Source organism: Sceloporus undulatus, chromosome 7 (genome assembly GCF_019175285.1).
Source record: "Sceloporus undulatus isolate JIND9_A2432 ecotype Alabama chromosome 7, SceUnd_v1.1, whole genome shotgun sequence".
Lineage (NCBI taxonomy): Eukaryota > Metazoa > Chordata > Lepidosauria > Squamata > Phrynosomatidae > Sceloporus > Sceloporus undulatus.
In genome coordinates this window covers 31822477-31846856 of record NC_056528.1, presented here as the reverse complement: position 1 = coordinate 31846856, position 24380 = coordinate 31822477, and the positions used below count along the sequence as shown (strand labels likewise).

At 43.2% G+C, this 24380-nt stretch overlaps 1 protein-coding gene across 2 annotated transcripts in view; it reads right to left on the bottom strand.

The window, feature by feature from the left end:
- Positions 1 to 487: 487 nt before the first annotated feature.
- DOCK11 (dedicator of cytokinesis 11) overlaps positions 488 to 24380 on the bottom strand; it is a 74449-nt gene continuing 50556 nt past the window's right edge. For both annotated transcript variants that reach the window (XM_042480214.1, XM_042480215.1), the window contains 17 exons: positions 24215 to 24262; positions 23627 to 23769; positions 22187 to 22296; positions 21084 to 21221; positions 18325 to 18507; positions 16887 to 17000; positions 14739 to 14954; positions 14154 to 14211; positions 13047 to 13153; positions 12356 to 12478; positions 11828 to 11941; positions 10741 to 10887; positions 8581 to 8791; positions 6630 to 6820; positions 5252 to 5352; positions 4657 to 4795; positions 488 to 1019 (listed from right to left, as the gene is read on the bottom strand). In XM_042480214.1, coding sequence (XP_042336148.1) covers positions 900 to 1019; positions 4657 to 4795; positions 5252 to 5352; positions 6630 to 6820; positions 8581 to 8791; positions 10741 to 10887; positions 11828 to 11941; positions 12356 to 12478; positions 13047 to 13153; positions 14154 to 14211; positions 14739 to 14954; positions 16887 to 17000; positions 18325 to 18507; positions 21084 to 21221; positions 22187 to 22296; positions 23627 to 23769; positions 24215 to 24262 — 2263 coding nt within the window. In that variant the 3' untranslated portion in view covers positions 488 to 899. The remainder of the gene's footprint in view (positions 1020 to 4656; positions 4796 to 5251; positions 5353 to 6629; positions 6821 to 8580; positions 8792 to 10740; positions 10888 to 11827; positions 11942 to 12355; positions 12479 to 13046; positions 13154 to 14153; positions 14212 to 14738; positions 14955 to 16886; positions 17001 to 18324; positions 18508 to 21083; positions 21222 to 22186; positions 22297 to 23626; positions 23770 to 24214; positions 24263 to 24380) is intronic.

The following is a 24380-nucleotide window of genomic DNA, read 5'->3' as shown; positions in this document are numbered from 1 at the left end:
CTAGGCAGAAGAAGCAAAGATCGGCAAATCTGGAAACAGGGGAAAGATATTATATATATATATATCCCCTGTAGTAAGAAAACCTTTTCTTTGGGCCAAACAAATTACACAATATATGTGTCGCAAGCTTTCAAAGCTCCACTGGCTTCTTCTTCATCAGATTTCGCCTTCGAAAGCTTGCAACATGTATATTGTGCAATTTGTTTGGCCCAAAGGAAAAGTAGTTTTCTTAATAACCGATCCTTTTGGAAAGGCGGGATATAAATAAAACCTATTATTATTATTATTATTATTATTATTATTATTATTATTATTATTATTATATTGTATATTTCATTTGTCTCAATAAAGGTATGCCTGTTCAGTGGATTTTGAATATTATCGGATTTGCTATATAGGCAATAATACCCCTGGATACTCTTTCTACTTTACCTTTGTTGGTGGAAAACATAGAGATGGGACGAAAAGAGAGACAGACGGTCTCTAACATCTGCTTTTTATGTTGTGCATCATGCACACATGTGCATACACACACACATACACATATACAAACTACAGCTTATTTACAACATGTAAAAAGAAAACATTTTTACACTTTATTATATTCCATTGTACAATTTTACACGGTACCATTGTCAAGCTCGGTCTTCAGTACTGTGGCTGGATAAATGCTTTTGGTGTCTTGTATATATTTGACAATGCAATGGAAAGGAAAGGGGACAATATATATATATACACATATATAAGGCAGGGAGCTTTTTCCTGGCTGCTCAGTGGCTCTGCTTTGGAAATAAAGGAAAATATGGAGTGCATTGCATTGCCAGTTTGAAGGATAATATCATTCAGTTCCAAGTATTCCTGAGAAAGTCCTGCAAAATGTCAGCCGTTGCTCCTCGCTTTTAAAGGTCTGGTGTAGATCTCAGTGAGCCGTAGCCATCTCCCGAAGTCCCGCTGATGGCACAAAACACGTGCAAAGTGTTGTGCATCCACGAGGAATGGATGGTATCTTCCTGGTATATCTAAAGAAACCAAAAGCCAAGTTACAAATGCCTCCCATGAGTCTCCAGATCAACAAGTTATTTCGACAACCCGAAAAGGAAATGTAGCATGGCATTACCTAACCTGGTCTTCAAAGCTGTTATTTTTTGCAAAGGCAGCGTTTTAAAAAGAAAGGAAGAGACAAAGAGAAGGGGAAAGAGGAGTTATTTGGCAACCACAACACACATGCACACAAATATGTACTATCTAGTTTTAAGAGTACATGAGGATTGCATTGACTTTCCAAAATTTCGGAGATGAAAACTGGGATCATGCAAGTGGCCAAGCAACATCAGAGTGTAGTCAAGTTGGCAAATGTTATTCAATGAGGAAAAATACACAAAGTAGTAGAGTTTGCAGCGGTTTGCTTTTGCGTGAGTCTACAAGGAAGGGCAAAATTCGTTCCCCTCGTCTGCTTTGGGATTCTAGGAGTCGTAACTGTAAGAATTAAGATTTCTGAGCTTTGGGAGGAGGAACACATGCACCAATTGTGTCCAAGGAATGTTGCCATCTTATGGCTCTAATCCATTATTAAACTCAAGGGCTCAATGTTTCTTTTTTTAAGGATAAAGAAAGCACTGTTAGGTAATATATCTCCTTTGCCATCGATATTCAATAGGCTATAAATCAAGAGGTCCCAGAGGGATTCTTTGGTGCTCTGGTTCTTGCAAAAAGCTCCCTGCTATCCAAACAAGCGCAAAGTTTACACACTCCAGAAGTATTATTTGGAAGACGACTGTAAGCTGAAGAGCCAACTCAAGATGAACAGAAGCTGGGTTTTTTCTGGGGGAAAGATTTATGTTTCTGCAGCAAGTGCTTAGCAGTGGTAAAACAATATTCATTAAGTGGCCAGTCCTCCAAGAGGAAGGGGACAAAATATAGGGGCTGACCAAGCAGGGGACTACAATTGTGTTGACCAGGGTTGGAATCCTTGCTCTGCCATAGAAATGCATTGGGTGACTTTGGGCAAGTCACATACTCTCAGCCTCAGAGGAAGGCAAGGGCAAACCTCCTCTGCACAAACCTTGCCAAGAAAACCCCAAGTTTGTCTTAGGGCCACCATAAATCGGAAACCGACTTGAAGGCTTTAATATCTTACATTTTAATGTCCTCATTTGAAGCCATGATGTCTGGTCACCCTGAATCTGTGCAAAACATAGCAATGGGCTCTTGAGGATGTTTATTAAATAAAATAGGCTACCGTTCAGAAAATGCTGGACTTCATTTGGAAACTATGTTTTATGATTATTTTGAATGATATACTATATATTGTAAAAATAAAGTCTTTTAAAAAAGAAAATGCTGTACTGCAACTTCCACCATCCCCTGGCCATTAACTGTGCCTGAAGAGAGATGATAAGAATTGAAGGAAGGAGCGCTGAAGTACAGTTGTGAGTCACTTCAGGGATAACTCAGACCCACCCGAAATGAATTGGATTTTGCAGCCGAGCGGCTTTAGTTTCTGCATGGCAATCCCCATCTGTGGCTTTGTTTTCTCTGGGGGGCTTGGAACCGCAAATAGCTCCAGGAAGGTACTGCCCCAGAGTTCCTGTTTTGCAAGCGCAGCTCAAAGCAAGAACGCTGCATAGATCTCCTTCGGCACACGCCAAATTCAGGCTTTTGCAGATGGGGGAGTTTTGTGGGTTATGCATAGAGTAGGTAGTAGGTGACCCTTATTATAAGGGACTGTTGTTGTTGTGTGTCTTCAAGTCGTTTCCAAATTATGGCAACCCTAAGGCAAACTTATCATGAGGTTTTTTTTGTGTGCAAGATTTCTTAGTAAGTTTGCCTTTGCTTCCCCTCTCTGAGACTGACAGAGTGCCTCTTGCCCAAGATCACTGACTGGGTTTCCATGGCTGAATAGGATATTGTTATAATTCTTAATTATGTGTATACAGTTTATATTTAATTACTTTGAAACAGAACTACATTTAATCACATTTCTGAATGCAAGTAAAATGATCAGGTCTCACTGTATTTTCCTAACCTGGCCAGCTAACAGCCCAGGATAAGAAGTAAAGAGAAAGACAAGTTTGGGTTTATTTTTGCATTTTTGGCAAAAGAGTCCCTATTTGAATAATAACTGAATGGCAGACAGCTGATCCAGTCACCTGTATGCAAACCAAACAACCAGACAGGTGAGGATGAACTATGAATGTGCTGCTTTGCAGTATCTTCGAATTAAAGGAATTGGAGGTCCGGACAGGAGTGGAGGCCCTCCAGGTTTTAGTTTGAATTTTACAGGAAAAGAACAGACTTTTATATTTGTTTTAATCTTGTCTGAAAGGGACGTTGGTGCACAAGATGCAATACAGTAGACCTCAACAAGGGTCACACTCTGGTTCTTTAATCTCCAAAACCCTGGAGACAAGAGTCAGACACAGTCTTTTTTTTGGGGGGGGGGGGGGAATTGCAATCCCAGAATCCCCCAAGTGGCATGGCCAGCGTCCAGCTCTGGTTAGTGGGAGCTGACTATCAGTTGCATGGATTACAAAACAAGTGTATAGTCCCAAACAGGTAGGTGTCTGGCCCAGTTCTCTGCACTTGTTCCTTGCTCATAGAATGGGGTGCCAGTGATCTCCCAGTTATCTCCTACCCATCTACTTGGTAGACACCACAAAGAGGATTTCTCAGCTCCATTTGCAAGTGGCATAACCTGGGCATTAGTGGGCGCATGGATGATTTGGTGGTCAGCATTAACAGAGCATACCAACAGGTGCCTCTCCTTTTCTCCCTACAACTCCCCCATAGCTTTGGGAAGGGGGTTTCTGAGGGGGCTCAGACAGCCATGGGGAATGCCTTCACCGCTGTAGGGAAAATAGGTGCATTCAAGGGCTGGTTTCAGAATGGCTTACGCCAACCCTTTCTCTCATGCTCACTTGCAGATGGAGCCCAACTTAGAATGGAAAGTTCTCACTTTGCAGTATGCATAATGTTCTCAGCATCCACGTACCCACCAATGCCCAGGTTATGCCACTTGCAAACGGAGCCAAGAAATCCCCTTTGTGGCCTCTACCTTGATAGTGAAATGCAACTGGGAAGTTCAGGGGAGAAATTGGTTGCTAACTACCTCTATGTCCCATAGTTGCTTCACTAGAGAGAACATCATCCTCTGAAATCTGGTTCTGCTCCTTCATCGGTTTGGTTTTAGCCAACTTAAAATAAAATGCAAGCTAACCATGACTTGCCTCCTGGATCCTCTTGCTTCTGTCACCCTCAGCTTCAAGAAACCTTTATAAACTTGGGCAATGGCATCTGCCCACATCCTTCCTTCCTTCCCTGCCCTTCACCGCTACTTTCCGGCTCTCTTATCTCAGGCCAGAATTGGGAAAATGGCTTGGCCTTCCAAAAACTGTCAAGAGTGCAACTTCCACCAGCCTTCACCAGACGATCCAAAGGCAAGGCAAGATAGTTGTCACTTACACCCTCCTTAAGGGTCGCTTATTTCTGCCTCTTCTTTACTGGATTGTGCCAATGTTTCCTTGACAACTCTGAAAGCTGTCCCGATGGCACAATGTCAATGCCACTATCTCTGAACAACAACCGAAGTTAAGGATTCTGGTCCTTTTTCCGAGTAATGTTTGGAGAGGCTTTGTTTGCCTTTGGATCATCCTGTACCTGTTCGTGGATGATGTCGGAAAGCTCTTTCGCCATGTCCCTGAAGTTGGACTTCAGCTCTTCGTGGTACTCTGCCTGGTCCTCTTTGATCAGCCGTTCGTTGAGCTCTAAGGCAATGCCGCAGGCCTGGATAAACTTCCTGGAGAGGAAAGGAGGAGGACATGAGATAGATAGGGTCTGCCGTGCATCTGGCAGCTCTGTCCCTAGAAAGACTGAAATGACCTATAACATTTTTGGTCCAGAGGCCCATTCATATGACACAATGGACTATATCCTTATTCTGTAAACTGTCTTGAACCCTCCATTTTGGGAGAAACACAAGATTAGGGATGCAAAGGGATCACGTAGCACTTTTGAGACTAAATGAGTGAAAGAAGTTGGAGCATAAGCTTTTGTAGGCACGGTCTACTTCCTCGGACACATGGAGTTAGGTGAAAGAAGTCATAGCATAAAAGTGAAAACGAAGACTTTCGTGGCCGGCATCCATAGTTTTTTGTGGGTTATTTGGGGCTCCGTGACCATCAGTTTATTCCTGATGTTTCTCCAGCATCTGTGGCTGGCAAAACATAATAATAATGATAATGATAATACTTACCGGAACATTTCTTTCAATTCGTTCACCTTCTTGGCAGGATATTTGCTGGAATGCTTGTCATCGAGGAACGCCCGGGCGTAGGCCAGAGGGCCAGCATTGACCTAAATGGCGGCAGGAAAAAGTGTTAGCCAAGGAAGAGGAGGACAACAGAAGAAAAACCCTGACACTGGATCACAGCAAAGCCCTAGGCTGCTGCCACACTGCAGGAATAAAGCAGTTTGACACCAGTTTGACTACAAATTATGGGAGTTGTAGTTCTGTGAGATATTTAACCTCCCCTGTCAGACAGCTCTGGTGCCCCACCACATTACAAATCCCAGAATTCCATAGTTCAGTTTGGTCACTGAAACCAAACTGGTGTCAAACTGCTTCATTTCCATTAGCCTAGTGGCCAAGTATATAACTCTGGAAAGTCGACCAAGAAAGGGTTTCATTCCATATAAAGCAGTTTCCTAGGCTCTTAAGGCAAGGGTGGCCAGCTGTTTTTGGGAGGTATCCCAGATCATTCCCTCCTTTGTAACAATTTGGCAGAGTCAGTCCCAATTAGTTTTCAGTTGTCCCATTCTTTCATCTGCTTTTCCAATGGCCTAGTTGCTTTCTCCACCTCCAACTTTCCCTTCTGGCTTATTTCCATTGCTGCAAACACAGCTCAAAGTCAAAAGTAGTTTGCACTCTGTGAACTCAACCAGAGGAACTGATCCTTATTTATTTTTTTTCCTACATTATTTCTGCCCCTGACACCAAACTTTCTATTAAAGAAGTCCATGCCCAGGAAACACATCTACTTCATTAAGTGAACTGTGACTGTATTTCTTGCACAGAAAATATTGCTTTCTAAAACGAAACCTGAGTGTGAATTTTGCACAGGCTGAATATCCCACTCCAGTATTTTCTGTGCAGAAAAAATAACATTTCTGCTTCCTATGCAGAAAATGCAGCTTTGTATGCATCATCATCACCATTATCATCATTACAACTATCATCCCACTTGTAGATTTCATGCAGAGTAAGTCCTGAACTATGAATAATGAACAAAGAATTAAATCCCTAGGGACAGCTGGTGCTCCTGTTTCAGTGGGGCGATGAACCCAGTCCAGATTTTCGTTTGAACCTTTTGGAAAACCTTCTCACAATAGGATGAAAACAGCTAAAATTGCTTCCTTTGAGCATGAATCATAACTCTAACAGGCAGAAAAGCGCCTCATAGACCCATGGAACAACTCCAACAACCTCATTGTTGCAAAATCTGGCAGGCTCCGCGCCATCTGCAAAGCCCAACCTGGCTAGTTAATGATTCCCAGAAAGCAAATTTGTCCCTGAGCAAGCGATATGTTTATTCCAGAGGTGAAAGGAGGATGCCACGACCGGCAACACTTACTTGCACCGAAACGGAGCCCTGCAGCTTCAGCTGGAGTTGGATCATGTCCACGTCGGGCGATGCGCAGACTTGCTGCAACTCAGCTGTTTTGGCTTTAATTTCGTCAGACGCCACGTCGATAGGCTTCAGGTTGACCATTTGCTCGTAGCTGACGGGAATCCTCTTTTTGACATACGGGAAAGAGTTGGACGCTAGCAGGAAAGAGGAGGAAAATGAATTGGCAGCCTGCCCTGGGATGGTCAGACTTGTTCGGCTCAGCTCAAAATAGATGAACCCATGAGAGTCTGCTTCATTTATTTATTCAGGGTTGGTTTTATTTTATTTTTTAAAAAAGGGTGGGGGCAAGGATGTCTATTAATTCCATATGGTTTCCAGCTAGGAACTCAGAGAAGCCAGCAGCATAAACACAACACAGGATTAAAACACTGGAAAGCATTACAGCTATGCAGTTAAAACACACGCACACAAAATTAGAGGAATCCGGACAATCTTACTCATCGTAGCAGTAAAAATAAATTGAAAGGGAAGTAGTAGAAGCAAAAGCAGTAAAAATAAAATACAATAACGAGAAAGTCTCCATAGGCTCAATCAATCCCAGTCAGAGCTTGGAAAAGTTACTTCTTTGGATAACTCTCAGAATCCTGCAGCCAGAAAGATGGGGGATTTTGGCAGTTACAGTCCAAAAAGTAATTTCTCCAGGCTCTGATCCCAGCTTTCCAACAACCTGGCGCTCTCCAGACACAATGGAGCACAACTCAGTCATGCTATCTGGGGCTGATGGGAGTTGCAGTTCAACTGCTATTTTTGTAGCCTCTGGGGAGAGAAGAGAAGCCAGCATCTGCCAGACTTAATTCCTTCTGCCATTCCTATCCCCTTTTCCCTTATGTGTCATAACAACAACAACAACAACTTTATTTATATCCCGCCTACTCTGATTAGGATCAAGGCAGCTTATATGTCTTCTTTAGACTGTAACCCTGAGGACAGAGTATTATCAAACTGTGGATTTGTAAGCCACTTGGACTCTCAATAAACGTATCTAGATAGCACCAGTCTATACAAAGGGATCTTGTAATGCACATTTTTACATTCTGAATTTTAAATGACGGATTTTATATGTGGATTGTTTTATTAGTTAGACATCTTATTTGTCCTTTTAAACTGATGTGAGTTTTAACTGTTGCTGTTGTCCCTTGCCTCAATCCATGGGGAGAGGTGGGTAATAATAATAATAATAATAATAATAATAATAATAATAATAATAATAATGCACACTTGCTGCAGCTATCTGTTTTGGCTTTAATTTCATCAGACATCACATAAATTGGCTTCATGTTGACCTGTTGCTTATAACTGATGGGAATCCTTTTTGACATCATTATCACCACCATCATTACCATTACCATTACAGTCGGCCCTTCCTTTACATGGGGGATCCGTTCCAGCCCCCCGCCGTGTAAGGGAAATACTGCGTAAAGTCAAGCCCCATTAGAAATAATGCGGCTCGTCCCCACGGTGCCCACCCGGCACACACTCCACTGTTTCTTCCAGGGCGTGGGAGAAGCCTTTCCAGTGCGGCTTCCAGCACATGCTGGAAGCCATGTATAGTGCGCCCATGTATGATGTGGGTGCATTGTGTTATTACTGATTAATAATCTTTGGGCACTCAGCATGCACCCTAACTGTATGCTACTTTTTTGTGAACTGCACTTTACGTATTAACGTTACAGCAAGGAGACCCATCAACATAATGGGCCTCTGCTTTGTTCCCTAGAAATGTCCTCCATGGCCTTTGCTCTTTCTGCCCGCTTCTCCTTTGATTGATTGATTTTTTAATCAATACCATCAGCTGGTCTGCTCTGCCATCACAGCAGGGCTTTGTATTCCTACATGCTTTCCCTTCCCCGTTGCTCTGGCCTTCCTCCCTGCTAACTGGAGGGACCAAACTCACTGGTGAGGATCGTCCTCCTCTTGCACTGCTCTTCCACACTCCCGTGTTTCTTCCCGGACAACGTGTACGGTGTCTCAAAGACAAACCGGTTGATATTGTGGCTCCTTTCGAAATCCGTCTTCCTGTCGGAGAGCTCCTTCTCATCAAAGTAAGGCTTCAGGTAGGTCACTTGGATGTGCGCATATTTGGGATCCAGGTCTTTGAGGTTCACCTGGAGGAAGCAATGGAAACTGGTAACGGGGAAGAAGTGTCCCAAACACAGTCCAGGCAACCAGCCAAAGTTTGATGGCTACACAGGTGACAGAGACTAACTAAGGAGCAAGCAAAGGCATAGAGAAGTTTATAGTTCAACATTTACTTTACTCTAGTAAACACAAGCCTTAAGTCCCCAAAAGAGTTCATGCCCAAACTTCAAGTTCAGGAGAGTTCAGCAACATCCAAGTCAGGTACACAGCATCCAAAGTCAACAAACACAGTCCAGGTTGAGCACAGAGTTCAGGAACACAACAAGGAGCCAGGGATGCCAGTTTATGACAACTCCTGGAGGTCAGGGCTGGGGATTCATAGAATTGCAGAATCATAGAGCTGGAAGAGATCCCAAGGGCCATCCAGTCCAACTCTCTTTGGCCATGAAGGCAGTCTCCATCAAAGCACCATCCAGCCTCTGTTTAAAAACTCCCACTCTCCAAGGCAGTGTCTTCCAGTGCTGAACAACTCTTACTGTCAAGAAATTCTTCCTAATGTTGAGGTGGAATCTCAAATGATTTATAGATCAGCAGCTCATTGCAGTTGCTACTGAATTGACTGCTGCTTCCTATAAATCCTCTAAGACCTCCTCAAGCTCTCCTTTTGTTGCCACCATTCGGCGAAGGTAGGTAGGGGTAAGTGGCCTTCTGTATCTGAATGGGCAGGACTCTCCGCTAGAGTTGGACCTTTACTCTGGTCTGTCTATGACAGTGGTCCCCAAACTGTGCCCTTCAAGAGATTTTGGACTTCAGCTCCCAGAAGCCTCTGCCATGTTGGCCAGTAGATTCTGGGAGCGGAAGTCCAAAAACTCTTTAAAAGCCGAGTTTGGGGACCACTGGTGGATATCTGGCTGAAGAACCTGCTCCTGATCTGGTTCAGCAGTATGTCCACTACGTCAGTCTCTGCTCAGAGTCCATGTCCATGTTTTAGAACCAGGGCGTGACAAAGAACATGCTGGCCTTGTGACTTGTGGCATTACATTCTGCAATACTTGCTGAATCGAACACTATTTGTGTCTTAATATTTGCACTAAAATGTGCAATGCAAGGCCAGAAAGTGTGCTGTCTATTTGATCTTTATGAAACAAATTGCAGTGGTGGCCAGTGGCTTCCAAGTCAATGAAGCAGTGAATCCTATTCAGGGGTTAATAAGGCTTTAGTGGAGTTGTCCATAGTACTGGATGTCAACTCCAAATAGTCTTAGCACATTGGACAGCTCCTTTTAAAGCTAGCTGAAAGCTGTAGTAGATCATGTCCCATTGAAGAGGCAGAGGGAACTGCCCTTTGAACAGTACTACAGGTTGCATCCCTGACTATGTGTGAAAAGCAAAACAGAGAGGAAAAGGAGAGAAGGTAAGCTTGTCCTATCAGATATCTTCAACATATTAAAATACATGCATCTATTAGTTTGGCAACCAAAATGGAAATCATAAGAAAACTGGAGTATGGTGAATGGAAAGGTCCCTTGATGAATCATGGAAGAAGCTTTCAAGTGGTCTCCAGAGAGTTCAAAATATTTTTGTTTACTCATGCAAGGCTTGCATGCCCAAGTTCTTTCATTTCACATGGATGTTAGGCTTAAATAAAGAGGTTGCTATGTCGAATTCTTCTTCTTTTTTGTGGTGTGGGAACCTATCCCAATTCTTTCCATGCTATTTCTGCCGCTGGTACCAAACTTCCTCTTCAAGAAGTAGCTTCTCAGAAAAAAATATCCACTTTGAGGTATACCTATAAGTTACTTTTAGAACAAATAATAGAGTTATTTAAAAAAGAAATAGAAAAAAGTAACTTTCAAAAATCTGGATTAGAGAAATAGCTATTTGGACAGTATCTCCATTCTTTCTTGGAATGCCTCTTCCTACATTTGCTGGAAATGAAAGCGGAAGGAAGGGAGCAGTATGTCTTTTAATGTCACCTTATTTGAATCCTGGATGATTTTGACGTTCTCGGCTCCAAATTTTTCCCCGTAAAGTTTCAGCAGCCGGAAGGAGATCTCCGAAAGGCCTGTGAGTTTGGGCTCCTTGTAGATATACTCTTTGCCATCCTCTTCTTCAAAAAACGTCTGTTATGGATCAGAAATGCACAACAAATGCAAACATGACCCAGCTGCCACACTGCAGAATTGATGCAAGTCAACGTTGTTTTAAAAGTCAGAATTAATATTGTTTGACGCTGCTTTAACTGGCATGGCTCCATCCTGTGCAATCCTGGGATTTGTAGTTTGTAGTGGCACCAGAGCTGTCTCTGCCAGAGAAGGAGAAATATCTCACAGAACAACAAATCCCAGAATTTCATAGCATTGAGCCGTGGCAAAATGGTGTCAAGCTGCATCAATTCTGCAGTGTAGATGCAGCCTTAGAAAGGGTTAGAAGTGGAACTGGGTTTCAAATGGGGAAGTCCCTTGAGCATTTGTCTTCTAGCAAATAATCTCATAACATTTTGACGGCAGATATGGATTCGTCTTAGCATGCGCTTTCATGGATTACAACCCCCTGTTCCAAATACATGGGATTAGATCCTAGGGCCAATGTTGCCAAGGGTCAATTTTTCACCTCCATCCTAAAATCATAAGTGACACAATGTCTCTTCCAGTTTCATTTCTTGCTTACATTTGGATTTGTTTCGCTTTGGGAGTTTAGGGACAGGGAACAGAAGGGTGGAAGCAAAACAGCTGTATTTTGCAACAGTTTTTAGTTGGTTTTTAAAAATAACCTAAGGGTGAGGAAAAAAATCTCACCAGAGAATTGCTTATAAAATTTTGGGGACTTTGGGGGAAATCCTGGAGAGTTTCAGAGGGTGCAAAGAAGGATTAGGGGTCCACATAATGTCCCATGAACCACACTTTCTCCTATTTATAGTGGTGGACCCCGGCACAAACTGGGGGGACGGCAGAAGCCACTTCCGAGCTGTTTGCAAACACATTCAGCCCTCTGCATCCATGGATTCAGCATCCACAGATTCAAACCCTCCTCTCCCATTACAAAATACTCCTGTGTGCTTACCTGCCCATAAAAAGCAACCCGAAAATAGGTGCCCAGCAGCCTCTTTTTGTTCTGCATCACTTCTAGGACTTTGGTGTAAGCTCCGTGGAGCGTTCTGTACATCTGGGTCAGTTTCTGGAGAAAAAACACACAGAGAGGAATGGAAAATATTTCAAAACAACCTCAACTTCCATTATAAAATGCAAGCCTCCTCTAAAGGACCTGCCATCACAAACTGCAATCCGTCTGTTGACTCAACTCTTAGGGCATGGTTTCTAGACCCTTCCACCATTTTGATCACCCTCCTCTGGACATGCTCCATCTTATCCACATCCTTCTTCAATTGTGGTGCCCAGAACTGGACACAATATTCCAGGTAAAGACTGATCAAAGCAAATAGGCGCTACTGCTTCCTCTTATACCAAGTCTGACCTTTAAAGACAGACCTTTGGTAAACCTGTCAGATATGGACAATCATCTACCATTGTTAGCTAATTCAGAGCCTACATTTTTCTTGGGCTGCGATTAGGCCGGTTTCAGAGCCACTACCTCAAACTCGCGGCGCTTTTCGTAGATCGGGATGATCAGCTTGGAAATCTCTGCTATGGTTTCGTAACGCTCTGCTTTCCAAAGGCCTTCGACACACTGTTCCAATAACTCCACCAGGACCTCCTGAAGAAGAGAAGGAGGAAAAAAAGAAAAGGAGGTGAAGGGAGCTTTGAAGGGATATTTACCAATGCAGAAGACAAGGGATAAGTAGGTCAGGCCATTCCTTCGTTTGGGAAAAACCCATGTTGGTTGCATCCAAGAACTTCTCAAGGCTTCTTGGCACACTACACATATTGTAACACTGGTTCACACCCCAGTCTCATGTAGATGCTTTTGGCTAGTTTATCATCTCTCCTTTCTGGTTCCCAGCTTGCATGGACCTTATTCCAAAACTCCATCCATCATTCATGTGGTCATCCATCCACCTTGGCTTTTGGCAATGTCTTTCCTCCTATCTTTGTCCTTCTATGAACTTAGCTAAAGCTGAACTTTAGAAAACCTTTGCATTTCTATAGCTCTCCATAAACTCTATCATCAGAGTGTATATTTCTTTAGACCAGTCTGGGAGAACACACTGACACAATGGTAATTTGACTGGGATTGCCTTTGTTTGTGGGGTTTTGCAAAATATTTGCTCTGAAGGAGTTGCATTCATAGATCTGAGGTTTACGAATCAACCCATCTCCTTTACCTCACTGTAATGGACATCCATCATCCCAGCGTCTTCTTTCATGGCTCCCTCTTCGTCAATGTTGGGTGTAATTTTCTTGAAAGAGGAGCATCCAGCAGGAAATAATTCTGTGCAATGAGAAAAGGTGTACCCTTGAAGATTAGTCCAAAGAAGAACAAGCTAGGAGAGGATGAAACTCTTTGCTTTTGCCTGAGCCTCCTGGGAAAAGAAAGGTTCTTTTCCCTTTCTTCTTTTTCCTTCTGGTGGGTTAACTGAGTGCAAACCACTTTTGCATTTCGAACTCAGTTTTTAGCAACTGAAGCAAACAGAAGACAAAGAGGGAAAGTGGAAGGAGGAGAGAGAAACTGGGACATTTGAAAAGCAACATTTTCAGAGATGAGACTATACACCATGTTTCTCTTGTTCTGCTTTGGAGGATGCGAGTTCTGCTGTCGGCTTTGCCAGGCTGGAGACAATCCCTGGGAATCCCATTTTGTTCCGCCGCAGCAAAAAGCCACAAACCACAGAGTTTGTTCCTCCTTCTATCCCAAGTCCATCGCAAGCTTGGCCAGGTCACCTTCCCTTGGTCGGGTCCCACTTCTCTCTTTTTAAATATCAAAATGTGTATATTTGGATTTGTAAACCCCCGCTCCCATTGCAAACAGGAACAAAGAGCAGAAACAGTGTTCAGAAAGCAGAAGTACCAAAGCAAAGTATTAAGCCAGCCTCCCCCATCCTCGTGCCCTCCTTTGGGATTACAACTCTCATAAGCCCTAACCACTGGCCATGTTGGCTTGAGTTGATGGGAGCTATAGTTCTAATTTCCAGAAAACATCAGGGAAAGGAAGGCTGTATAGTTCTCACAGGTTAGTCCTTCAAAATTTTGGACTTCAGTGTCCAGAAGCCACTGGTTAAGGATTATGGAAGTCCAAAACATCTGGAGGATCAAAGTTAGGGAAATGCTGCTTATAAGGATGCAAAAGCATGGGTCCAGGGAATGTACATCTGGCCCATGGGCCACACTTTCCTCTTCCGCAAACTCACAACCACACAACATAATAATTGTCCTGGATCGTGAGATGTGTTTTCCCCATCCCACACCTTCTTCTGCGCATAAAACACACTTACTTTTCCGATGAAGAAACTCTGCCACCAGTGCTGCTATGTGGACGTAGCACATGGCTGCCTACAAAACAAGGCCAGAGTATTTAGTGCCGGACACAAATAAAGGCTGAATCTTCCTTATCCAGAAATTCCAACATCTGAAAATATCCCCAAACCTTTTTCATGACAGTTTCGCTTTCTGATGGTTCAGTGTACACAATATTTCATGCACAACAATATTTAAATACCACTGTGCATAGAATTGCCTTCAGGATACATTTATATGAAACAGAAATGAATTTATAGTGTTCAGAGTTCAGAGTCCCATCTCCAAGATCTCTCATTATGTCTAAGACAGAGGTTCCCAAACTTTGGTCCTCTAGGTTTTTTGTTTGTTTGTTTGTTTGTTTGTTTGGACTTAAGCTCCCAGAAACCCTAGCCAGCTTGACCAGGAATTCTGGGAGATGAAGTCCAAAATATCTGGATTACTGATATATGCCAAAACATGAAAAAAAATCCAAAATCCAAATCACTTCTAGTCCCAAGCACTCAAGCTGTCCCACTTCCCTCTTCCCTACTCCTTCCCTCTGGTCCAGCCGAGGCCATCACCTCAGAGAAGTCTCCATTCTTGACGTGGATCTTGGCCATGCTGTCCAGCCACGTCTTCCTTAGCTCCGGCGTACTGGCGTAGGACTTGGCCAAGCTGTACTGGAGGTCCACCAACATCTCCGGGTCCTTCTCATGCTCCTTCATCTGCGCTGTGGCCATCAAGACCGTCCGGATCTTCTTGGTCAAGTCTTTGACTTCGGAAGGAAAAGCGGTTGCCTGCCACACAAGAAAGCGAGCCAAAGTTGGAAACACAAATGGAAGCATGAAGGACCTGTTGTCAGGCTTCCAAAGGTTTTAATTTGAACTCAAAACAGGAGCAGCTATGTGCTGAGGTTCAGTTTTGGCTTCTCAGTTGGTCACACCAACAAGCCTGATAATGACCACAAGTGATGCTTTGGGCAATCATGAGTGCATCCACATTTGCAGAATCTAGCAGCTTGACACTACTTTAATTGCCATGGCTGCATGCTACAGGATCTTGGAAATTATAGTCCAGTGAAGTATTTGACAATTTCTCATGTACTCCCCCAAATTACAGCATTAGACCTCTTTGGCAGACAATTCTAAGTATCTCATGAAATCTAGGTATCTGGAGTCTAGTGAAGAGTTCTGCAGTTTCCTTCTCTATTACAGCATTAGACTCTTTGGCACAAAATCCGAAGGACCTCATGAAACTATCAATCCCAGGTCCCTAGCATGGAGCCATGGCAGTTCAAGTGATGACAAAGTGCTATAACCATGCCATGGAAACATTGTTGTTGTTGTGCACCTTCAAGTCACTGTTTACTTATGGCGACCCTAAGGCAACCCTATCATGGGGTTTTCTTGGCAGCATTTGTTCGGAGGTGGTTGATTGACTGATTGAAACTGGCTAAAAATTTTCAGGGGTCCATTATTCTTGCCAACAGACTCTTCCCAACTGTTGAGGGTCTGTTGGAAAGACCTTATGAAATCCGAGATTCACAAGGAAATGAATTTTGCACCAGAGACCAAACTAGATAGAGAATAGCAAAGCAAGGTGTGAGTCAGGACATACAGCATGTAAGAAGACATCGTCTCCTTATGCCAACGCCGCAGGCCAACACACCAGAATGGCTGGCATGAAAGCAAACAAGCAGGCAGGAAATTGTTTTTTTTTTCCTCTTTAAAGCAAAGGGAAAGCAAGGTTTTAAAAAGGAAACACCAGCGGTTGTTGCTTCCGTACACACATAGTCCCTTTGCTAAAACACAGAGCTCAAGGCAACAGCTGAGTCTGCATTCATGCTCAAAACTAGGGATGGAAAAGAATATTTGCAGTCATTCGTTCTCAAGTTCCAAACCACTTTCCCACAGCTGGGAGAGTCTGCTGGAAAGAATGATCCATGGGCAAGAATTTTGAGCCATTTGCTCATTTTAAACAAACAAACAAACAAACAAACTTCTGGAGAACTCTGCAAAGAAGGGTCACATATGTGGACTGTGGGATGGCCTTTGTTGTTGTTATTGCTGTGTGCCTTCAAGTCGTTTCCAATTTATGGCGAGCCTGAGGTGAGCCCTATCACAGGGTTTTCTTGGCAAGATTTGTTCAGAGGAGATCTGCCATTGCTTCCCCTGAGGCTGAGAGTGTGTTATTTGTTCAAAGTTTTATGGGTTTCAAGCTGGGAATCGAACCCTGACCTCCAGAGTTGTAGACCAACACTCAAACCACAACAACCTTTGCTCACTCCTCGGCTTGAACCCAGATATTTCTGCATACAAGGCATGAGGTCTTACATTGACACTGCATCTGCACATTACTGCAGGTTAATACTTTCCATGGCTCACTGCTAAGGAATTCTGGGATCTGGAAGTCTTTAACAGAGGAGTCTAACTATCCCACAAAAGTTCAGATTCTAGAATCCCATAGCTTGGAGCCGTGGCAGTTAAAGCTGTGTCAAACAGCATTATTCCTGCACTACAGATGAAGCCTGGGTTACAGACTCTGTGCCAAAAGACTGGGTTCCAGGACTGAAACACCTCTCCTAAATTTGAGTCATTGGCAGAGCTTGCAGCTCACATATTTACCGTATGAGGCTTTGGCCTCACCTACTACTCAAGGGCTTCCCTCAAATATAATTTAGCCCTTGGCTTTCAGAGAGGTTCCCCATCCTTGTATTAAACCAAACCTACCTTCACTGGCCGGTCGCTATTGGCAAAGTTATTGATAATTGACAGAGACTCCTGGAATCTCGAACCGCCGCTAAGTGCCACATCAGCAATCAGCTGGCTTACAGCAATAATGATCTAGGGAGAAAAGTGGGATATAAGTGCAATAAGTAAAGAGATCAATCCATCTGAGAATCAGATGGTTTTGGTATTGTTTCCAAACTATGAGTCCAAACCTGTATTCCTTAGTGCTTAAAACACCAACAAATGCTCATTTGAGTCCTTTGGGTTACATAGAATGACAGAATGATGCTTTCAAAGCAAGGTGTGCAATTTCTGTGTGAAAATCCAGGTCTCCCCAAAACTTTGGTGCTGAGAGCAATAGTGTGCTGCAAGATAAGCTCTTCACTAGTGTTACAATCTACACCAAAGAAGTATTTCATGTCTTTTTCTGAAGACACAAAGCATCACCTGCCAATCAATTATTTCCATCCAGACTATCCCATTTTTTATTAGGTTGCAAAATTTATTTATTTCTCCCACATGGAAATGTCTGCAATTTTTGGTATTACCGTTTTCCTAATTTGCACATTCATTTAGCACAACATACAGTGGTACCCCAGGATACGAAAGCACCGCCTTACGAAATTTCCGGGATACGAAAAAATCCCATAGGAAAAAACTGTTCCGGGTTACGTTTTTTTTTTCGGCTTACGAAAAAATTTTTTGGTGCTTTTCGGCGCTTTTTCGCATGAAACGTGGCTTTCCAGCGCTAGCGCCTATGGCTTTTTCGGGTTACGAACGCCGCGGCGGAACGAATTAATTTCGTAACCCGAGGTACCACTGTATACTATACCAATGTGTGTTTCACTGCATCCTTTTTCAATTATGCACATTTTATGTCTTATTCCCAAGAAGTGCACCAGAAGTCTTGCAAATGCAAGACTTGGAGTCAAATCCCCAATTAGCCATAATACTTTTTGGGGGGCTTTGGTTCAGCACTGTCAAATGGTTGTTGTGAGGAAGGAAAAACCCATCCTATCCAACACCTTCACAGAGAAAAACCACGGTTTAAATGTAATTTTAAAAAAAATAAACCAGCTCTCCTTCCCCAAAGAAACAATGAATATCCTTCCAGCACATTTATCTCTTTTTAATTACATGCAGACATAATTATTTCTTTAGAGCATTTGATTTAAAAACATTGCTAGCTTGCCCTTTTGTTCTAAAGCAAGGGAGCAAACAGAGCATTTGCGGAAGCTAAGGCGCACAAAAAAGGAAAATACAGAAACCTCCAAACACAACAAAAGGAAGGAAATAGCCAACATCTTTTTTGTACGAAGTCTCTCTAAAAAGACTCTGCAAAGGAGTTGCAAGAAACATCACCCTGCTTTCTCAATTCCTTGGAAAGAGGGTTTGCTTCCATCTCCCCCATTGCAAACCCACTTCCCCTTTTACTTACCTGGAGGTGTGTTCGTAAAAAGGTTTTCCGCTTGGTGAACTCGAAGTTGTTCCTCATGAGGAGGTAGAGGAGCGCAGAGGCTTCGTTTCGCGTGGAGCTGAGTTTGGAGGTGCAACACTTGAGGACCTCATAGCAAAAGGTGGCACACATATTCACCCGGCCCTTGAAGAAAGCCGAAGGGAACTGGACACAGATGGGAATGTGGGGGTTAGAGACAAACACGTCTTTGCATGCATCACTTTTCTACCTGTAGAAAGAGGGCCTTTAGTTTATGGTGGATTTTTTGGGCTATGTGGCCATGTTCTAGAAGAGTTTACTCCTGACATTTCGCCAGCATCTGCATCTGTATCTGTATCAGGTATAAACTCTTCTAGAACATGGCCACATAACCCAAAAAACCCACCAAAAACTATGGAAGCCAGCCATCAAAGCCTTCGAGGGGCCATCATCACGTCCTCCAATTCTTCCAATCCTGATCAATCCTCTGCCTTCCCACTTTCCCAGCAGTTTTTCAAAACGTCCCGGTTTCTTTTTCTTCTGCCCGCTTTCCTCCTTCTTCCTCAGCGCACTTCAGCTGCTGCAAACTGAGTTCAAAGTTTTATTGTTTTTTAATTTAGATTTTACTATACGCATTATATGTAAATTTTACTTTGTGTATTATCTGTTTTTACAGTTTTGTATTTTAATTGCACAACTTGTTTAATTTTGTATGGTCTGAAGTTGAGTCTCAAGTCCTTGCAAGGTAGTCTCAAGTCTGGGGGCCAACTTTTAATGCAGGATGCATTTCATTAGGCAATAGGCTTCAGGTGAGGGTTAAGGTCTGCTCAGAAGCCTGTCCCTGCTGCACATCACAGGATTCTTTTAAAGCCTATCTTTCCATGGCAAGCCCATTGCCTAATGCATTTGCCGTTCTCTTCCAAGAAATGCAGCCCTAGGGATGGGTCTTGCTTGCTGTTTTAAAGGGAATGGCACCAGCAAGTCAGTCACTAAAAGTATACCAGTCTCAAGTCAAGCCATAGTGTCACTTTTGCCAAGTCAAGTCCAAATCAAGCCATTGAAGCAGCTTAAGTCTAACTTAAGTCTGAATCAATTGGCTCATGTCTACATCACTGCTACTTAGCCAAGCCTTAGCTGATTAACTGGTTGTGGCACAAATGGCACTGTGCTTTTATCTTCATTACAATGTTGGGGTCAGAGCCTCTTCCTTGGGGACGTAATGCCCTCATTGGGCCCGCTTTCCCCAGAACTGCCCATATCACAGATGTGGAGACTGGGATGAAAAAAGAGAAAGAGAAACTGGCGGGTGAAGATTTGTGTTGCAGGAGAAATGTAAATCTGCCAGCGTTCCCTGAAATCATGTTTTGGGTTTGTTTGTTGTTTTAAACAAAAAAAAGTTGCAGTTGCTATTTGGAAGGAAAAGTGATTGGTGAGGGATCAGGCCAGTGTCATGCTCACATTGTGGGTCAAATTTCTTATCAGTTTCCTGTGAAAACCCACTCCCTTCTCCACCACAAGTTGTTATTTTCTTCCCCAAGGTCCCATTTGGACTTAGCAACAACTCTGGAGCACAAACAAAAAGTGAGAAAGTTAGGCACCATAGATGGGATTTATGAGCAAGAAGACAATCCAAATTAGCAGCTCTGGACTGAAGCCCAGGCAACGGCTTTCCTTCCAAATACAAGTGGAAATGTTAAGCTAGCTCCTCCCGCCCAACCTCTGCAAAAAATATACATAATTAACATCTATATCTGTCACTGGGTTACATGTCTTGGCTTTGGATAATGTTGGCATGCTTAGGAGAGGCTTCATTTTGACCCACCCCACCCTCTAGCTAACAGTCATATGCTCCAGCTAACAAAAGTGTTTGCTAGAGAATACACATTCCCAGCATGAGATCTTCCCCTTGGAGCATTGAAACTGGCCACAGAGTTGGAGGTGGAGAGGTTGTCCTAGATATGCTTTTGCTGCCTTCCTCCAGGAGAGCTCTTCTGATGCTCCTAAGTGTACTCTGCCTACAGTGACACCACCATCCCCACATATGGAATGGTTCTATAATAAAGGCCACCTCCGATATTCAACATTGGCTATCTAGTTACATGTGCATAACTAAGCAACATCTACTGGTCCTAACACCCCTCTAGTCCAACTTAAGAGCCAGCAGCTACATCAGTAAATGACATTTCCAATCAAGGTGCAAAGAGGGTGACAATCAGGGAGTAAGGAGAGTGACTTATCCAATCAGGGTGCAAAAAAGGTGACCTTTCCAATAAGGGTGCAAGGAAGGTGACCTTTCCAACCAGGGTGCAAAGAGGGTGACCTTTCCAACCAGGGTGCAAAGAAGGTGACATTTCCAGCATCTTCTGACCAGCAAGCAAGGCTCTTGGTGAGGAATTGTGACCTTACATTTGAAGAAATGTGATCTTCCTTAAACCTTGTTCAGCAGCCAGCTGCGGGCTGTTAAAGTGGCCTGGGCACTTTAGTCTTACATAGTCTTACAGTTTAGACTATTTAGGCTGGTGGCACACTGCAGAATTAAAGCAGCACTTTAACTTCCATGGCTTGGTGCTTTGGAATTCTGGGATCTGTAGTTTGGTGGAGGCATCAGAGCCATGCTGGCTTCGAGATTCTGGAAGTTGTAGTCCTAACCCCCCATCCCAGGTTTCCCAAGCTATGGTTGCTTGTTCTGAGTTTCCCAGACATATCAGAATATAACCATCAATTACATAATGGGATGGAAATGATTAAAATTGACCTTCTACCTTGTTGATGAACGATCGCAGCGATGCAAAGACATGCTTGAGGGCCGCTTCTGACTGTCCGTTTCTGAGAAAGGCAAGATGGATATCGAAAACCTTCTTCATCAGAGGATTGTGTCCATCGTTGTTCAAGAGCTGGTTCTGGAGAAGGAGGGAGATGGTTGACTTTGGAAAGGCCAGGTATTATCCAAGGGAAAAAAAGGGTTAGCTTATCTACTCCTGAAAACAGAATAACATTTCCTACACCAGGTAAAGAAAACCCCAGATTTTGGTTGCCTGTTGACAACACAGGACTCAATAATCACACAAGAGGAGAAACCAAAATATCTGTTCTCCAGCCATTGATTTCTTTCTCATATTTGGCATGGTCTGCTATGCATGGTGCTGGGCAGAAAGAAGGGAGACTCTTCTTTGAATCTTGGCTTGCATTGCAAAATCACAGGAGGTAGAAAAGGTGCCAGATCTTAGGATGCTAAACAAAAAAATTATTCCCTAAAACACCAGGCTTTTTAGGAAATAAAAGACCATCTTTTTTAGCATCCTCAGACAACATCTCCTTTTTCTTTTGTGGAACCTGAGTCCAAACCGGAGGGTTATTGTTCGGACTTTAATTGAACTAAATTCTGTCTCATTATGCATTGCTTCCAATGTGCATCCACCATTTTGTCAGCTCACCTACACAGTAACATATCAGCATCTCTTACTTGATGTGGACGTTCGGCAGCTGCCCAGTTCTAATTCCTGCAGACGTAAGTCCACTTAAGAAGATGTATGTCCCCAAAAGGAGTCTATCTAGAGTTCCCTGGTTGTGCTCACTTTGTACTTTTCTCTTGGCTTCTTACAGCACACTAGGGCTTGCAGATCTATCAACTGTCCTGACCCACTTTTCTTCAGTTCTATCCCAGGGGATGTCTGTTTTGTTTTGCAGAATTTTGTGGTTAGTACAACTGATAGAACTATGAGTCCCGCTGGCCCCTAAACAGCCAAAAGGACGGTGCAAAAATGAGACTTGGGACAGAATCTGGGAACGAAAAGACCCAGTGACGCCCAACAGCAAAGACAGGTCTGCTTAGTAGAATTGACACTTGGATCACCCAAAGGTTTACCTTGAAGCACTGAGTGAAGAACGAAATGGTGTCCAGGACCGTCAGAGAAACTTCGGTCGCCGTGTTGCCTTCCAGCAAAGCCTGGTGCAAGATGTCTGCTTCGGATGAACCTGGGAGGAAAGAGACGCATAAAAATGGACACACTAGGATCACGGCTCAGTATTTACGCTGCACCAATCTAGTGGACAATGACAGATTATCTAAGTAAAGGACAAAAAACTCATGATTCTTCAGTAGCATTTTTGTTGGTAACAGTTTCATCTGTCAGAAAGAAACACATCTCAGTGCTATACGTATTGGATTCTACAATACTACAAATATGTGTATTTTATGTAATGACTGTGTTTTAACTATGTTGTGACCCGCCTTGAACCATGAGGAGAGGCAAGTAAGAAATAAAATTATTATTATTATTGCTATATTTCATTTATTACAGCAAATAGTCAGCAAAATAATAAAATAAATACAAACATTAGAAGACTGTTGACTGGGTATAATACATACATTTTAATTAACACTGATGAAGTTACTTTGGGAGAAATTTGTGTGAGCTTATCAGCCTTTCTTCATGACTGTAATTTAAAAAAAAAAACTTCCAAAGTCATGCATTACTAACATTTTACTGATTTGTTTTGCTAATTTTATAATATTCACTGAAAAGATCAATGCTATTGCATTGATTTATGGATGAATATTAGCATCTCAGCTTCAGGACTAATACTGACCAAGTTTCCTGAAATGTAAAAATACTGAAAAGGGACATCCAACACTAGGTCTGAAGACAGAGGCTCCTCCCTCCCTAACTGTCATCTTTCGGCCTCTGAGGGAGAGAGAAGGCTGGCCCAGTTCCATCAGGGGCTAGCCTGAAGAAGAAGAGCCCTCCCTCCGGTCCATCTGCCCTGGTCCAGGCCTCAGAGGGAGAGAAGAATGCTGGACCTGATTCCCTCCCCCCCTCACCATTCCCTTCTCCTTTTGTGTCGTGTCTTTTAGATTGTAAGCCTGTGGGCAGGGAACTGTCTGTTATCCCCTCTATTGTAAACCGCTCGGATTCCCAGTGATTGGGCGGTATATAAATAAAACCTATTATTATTATTATTATTAGGTCCAAAATCACACACTGCAGAAATAAATCAGTTTGAGACGGCTTTAACTTCCCTGGCTCAATGGTAAGGAATTCTGGGACCTGTATATTTGTGAGACATCGAGCCTTCTCTGTCTGAGAGCTCTGGTGCCACAATAAACTACAATTCCCAGGATTCCCTAGCACTGAGCCAAGGCAGTTGAAGTGGTCTCAAACTGGATTATTCTGCAGTGTGTTTTGGACCCTAGTAACAGAAATGCAGCTTTTGTGATGTGCAAGGCGCCAGCAGAAACATCAGGAACCTTCTGGAAATGCAAGAAGAGTCTGTGCTGCAATGCCTACATTGTTTTGCTCCTTACTGTGATTCAATGTGAATGAGCTATCCAAGCTCCCCAAGTGTTGAAGCCGGGCCTGGATGGTTCCTGCCCTACTCCGCAGGGCTGGCATTGTCTGGGATTTCCGGTCAATGCCCATGTGCTTCGAGAACCAAGCATCGTGGACCCTGGGGAGCAAAGAGGAGGCAATGAGGAAGGAGCAGAGACTTTATAAGCATCGGAAGATGTCTTCTGCTGAGTTAGACCAGTGATATGCCATCCTATACATTAAGGTGAACACCTGCAGATGTTCTGGGGTCCCACCAGTTGTGTTTCCTACCATCTCTGGTTATACCCATCAAGCAGGCGTTTTGGATTATCACCTGGGAGCATGAATCTCCATTTCTTCATTTTAATGCTTTTTTGCAAGTGTTTCTGGGCCAGTCCAATTCCTACTCCTGCTATGTACTTGTGTGAACTCATCCTATGAGTATAGGACCTCATTGCAGCCAAAATAGCTCTCCATCCATACACAAGTAGTAGGGGAATACCACCACCACCACCACCATTATTATATTTATTTGTATCCCCCTTTCCTCCCAGTTTTGCTTTATCATTTGTTATGAGCCATACCTGGCGATGTTTCTTTTCCCGACATATCTGAAGTGAAACAGACAGACTCTGGAACAAAAGAGAGAGATTGAGAGAGATCAGTGTAATGCAATAAGTGTCAAGCAAACACCTACACTACAAATTTAAAGACTGTTATTATTCGTATTAGTATTACTACTATTACAAA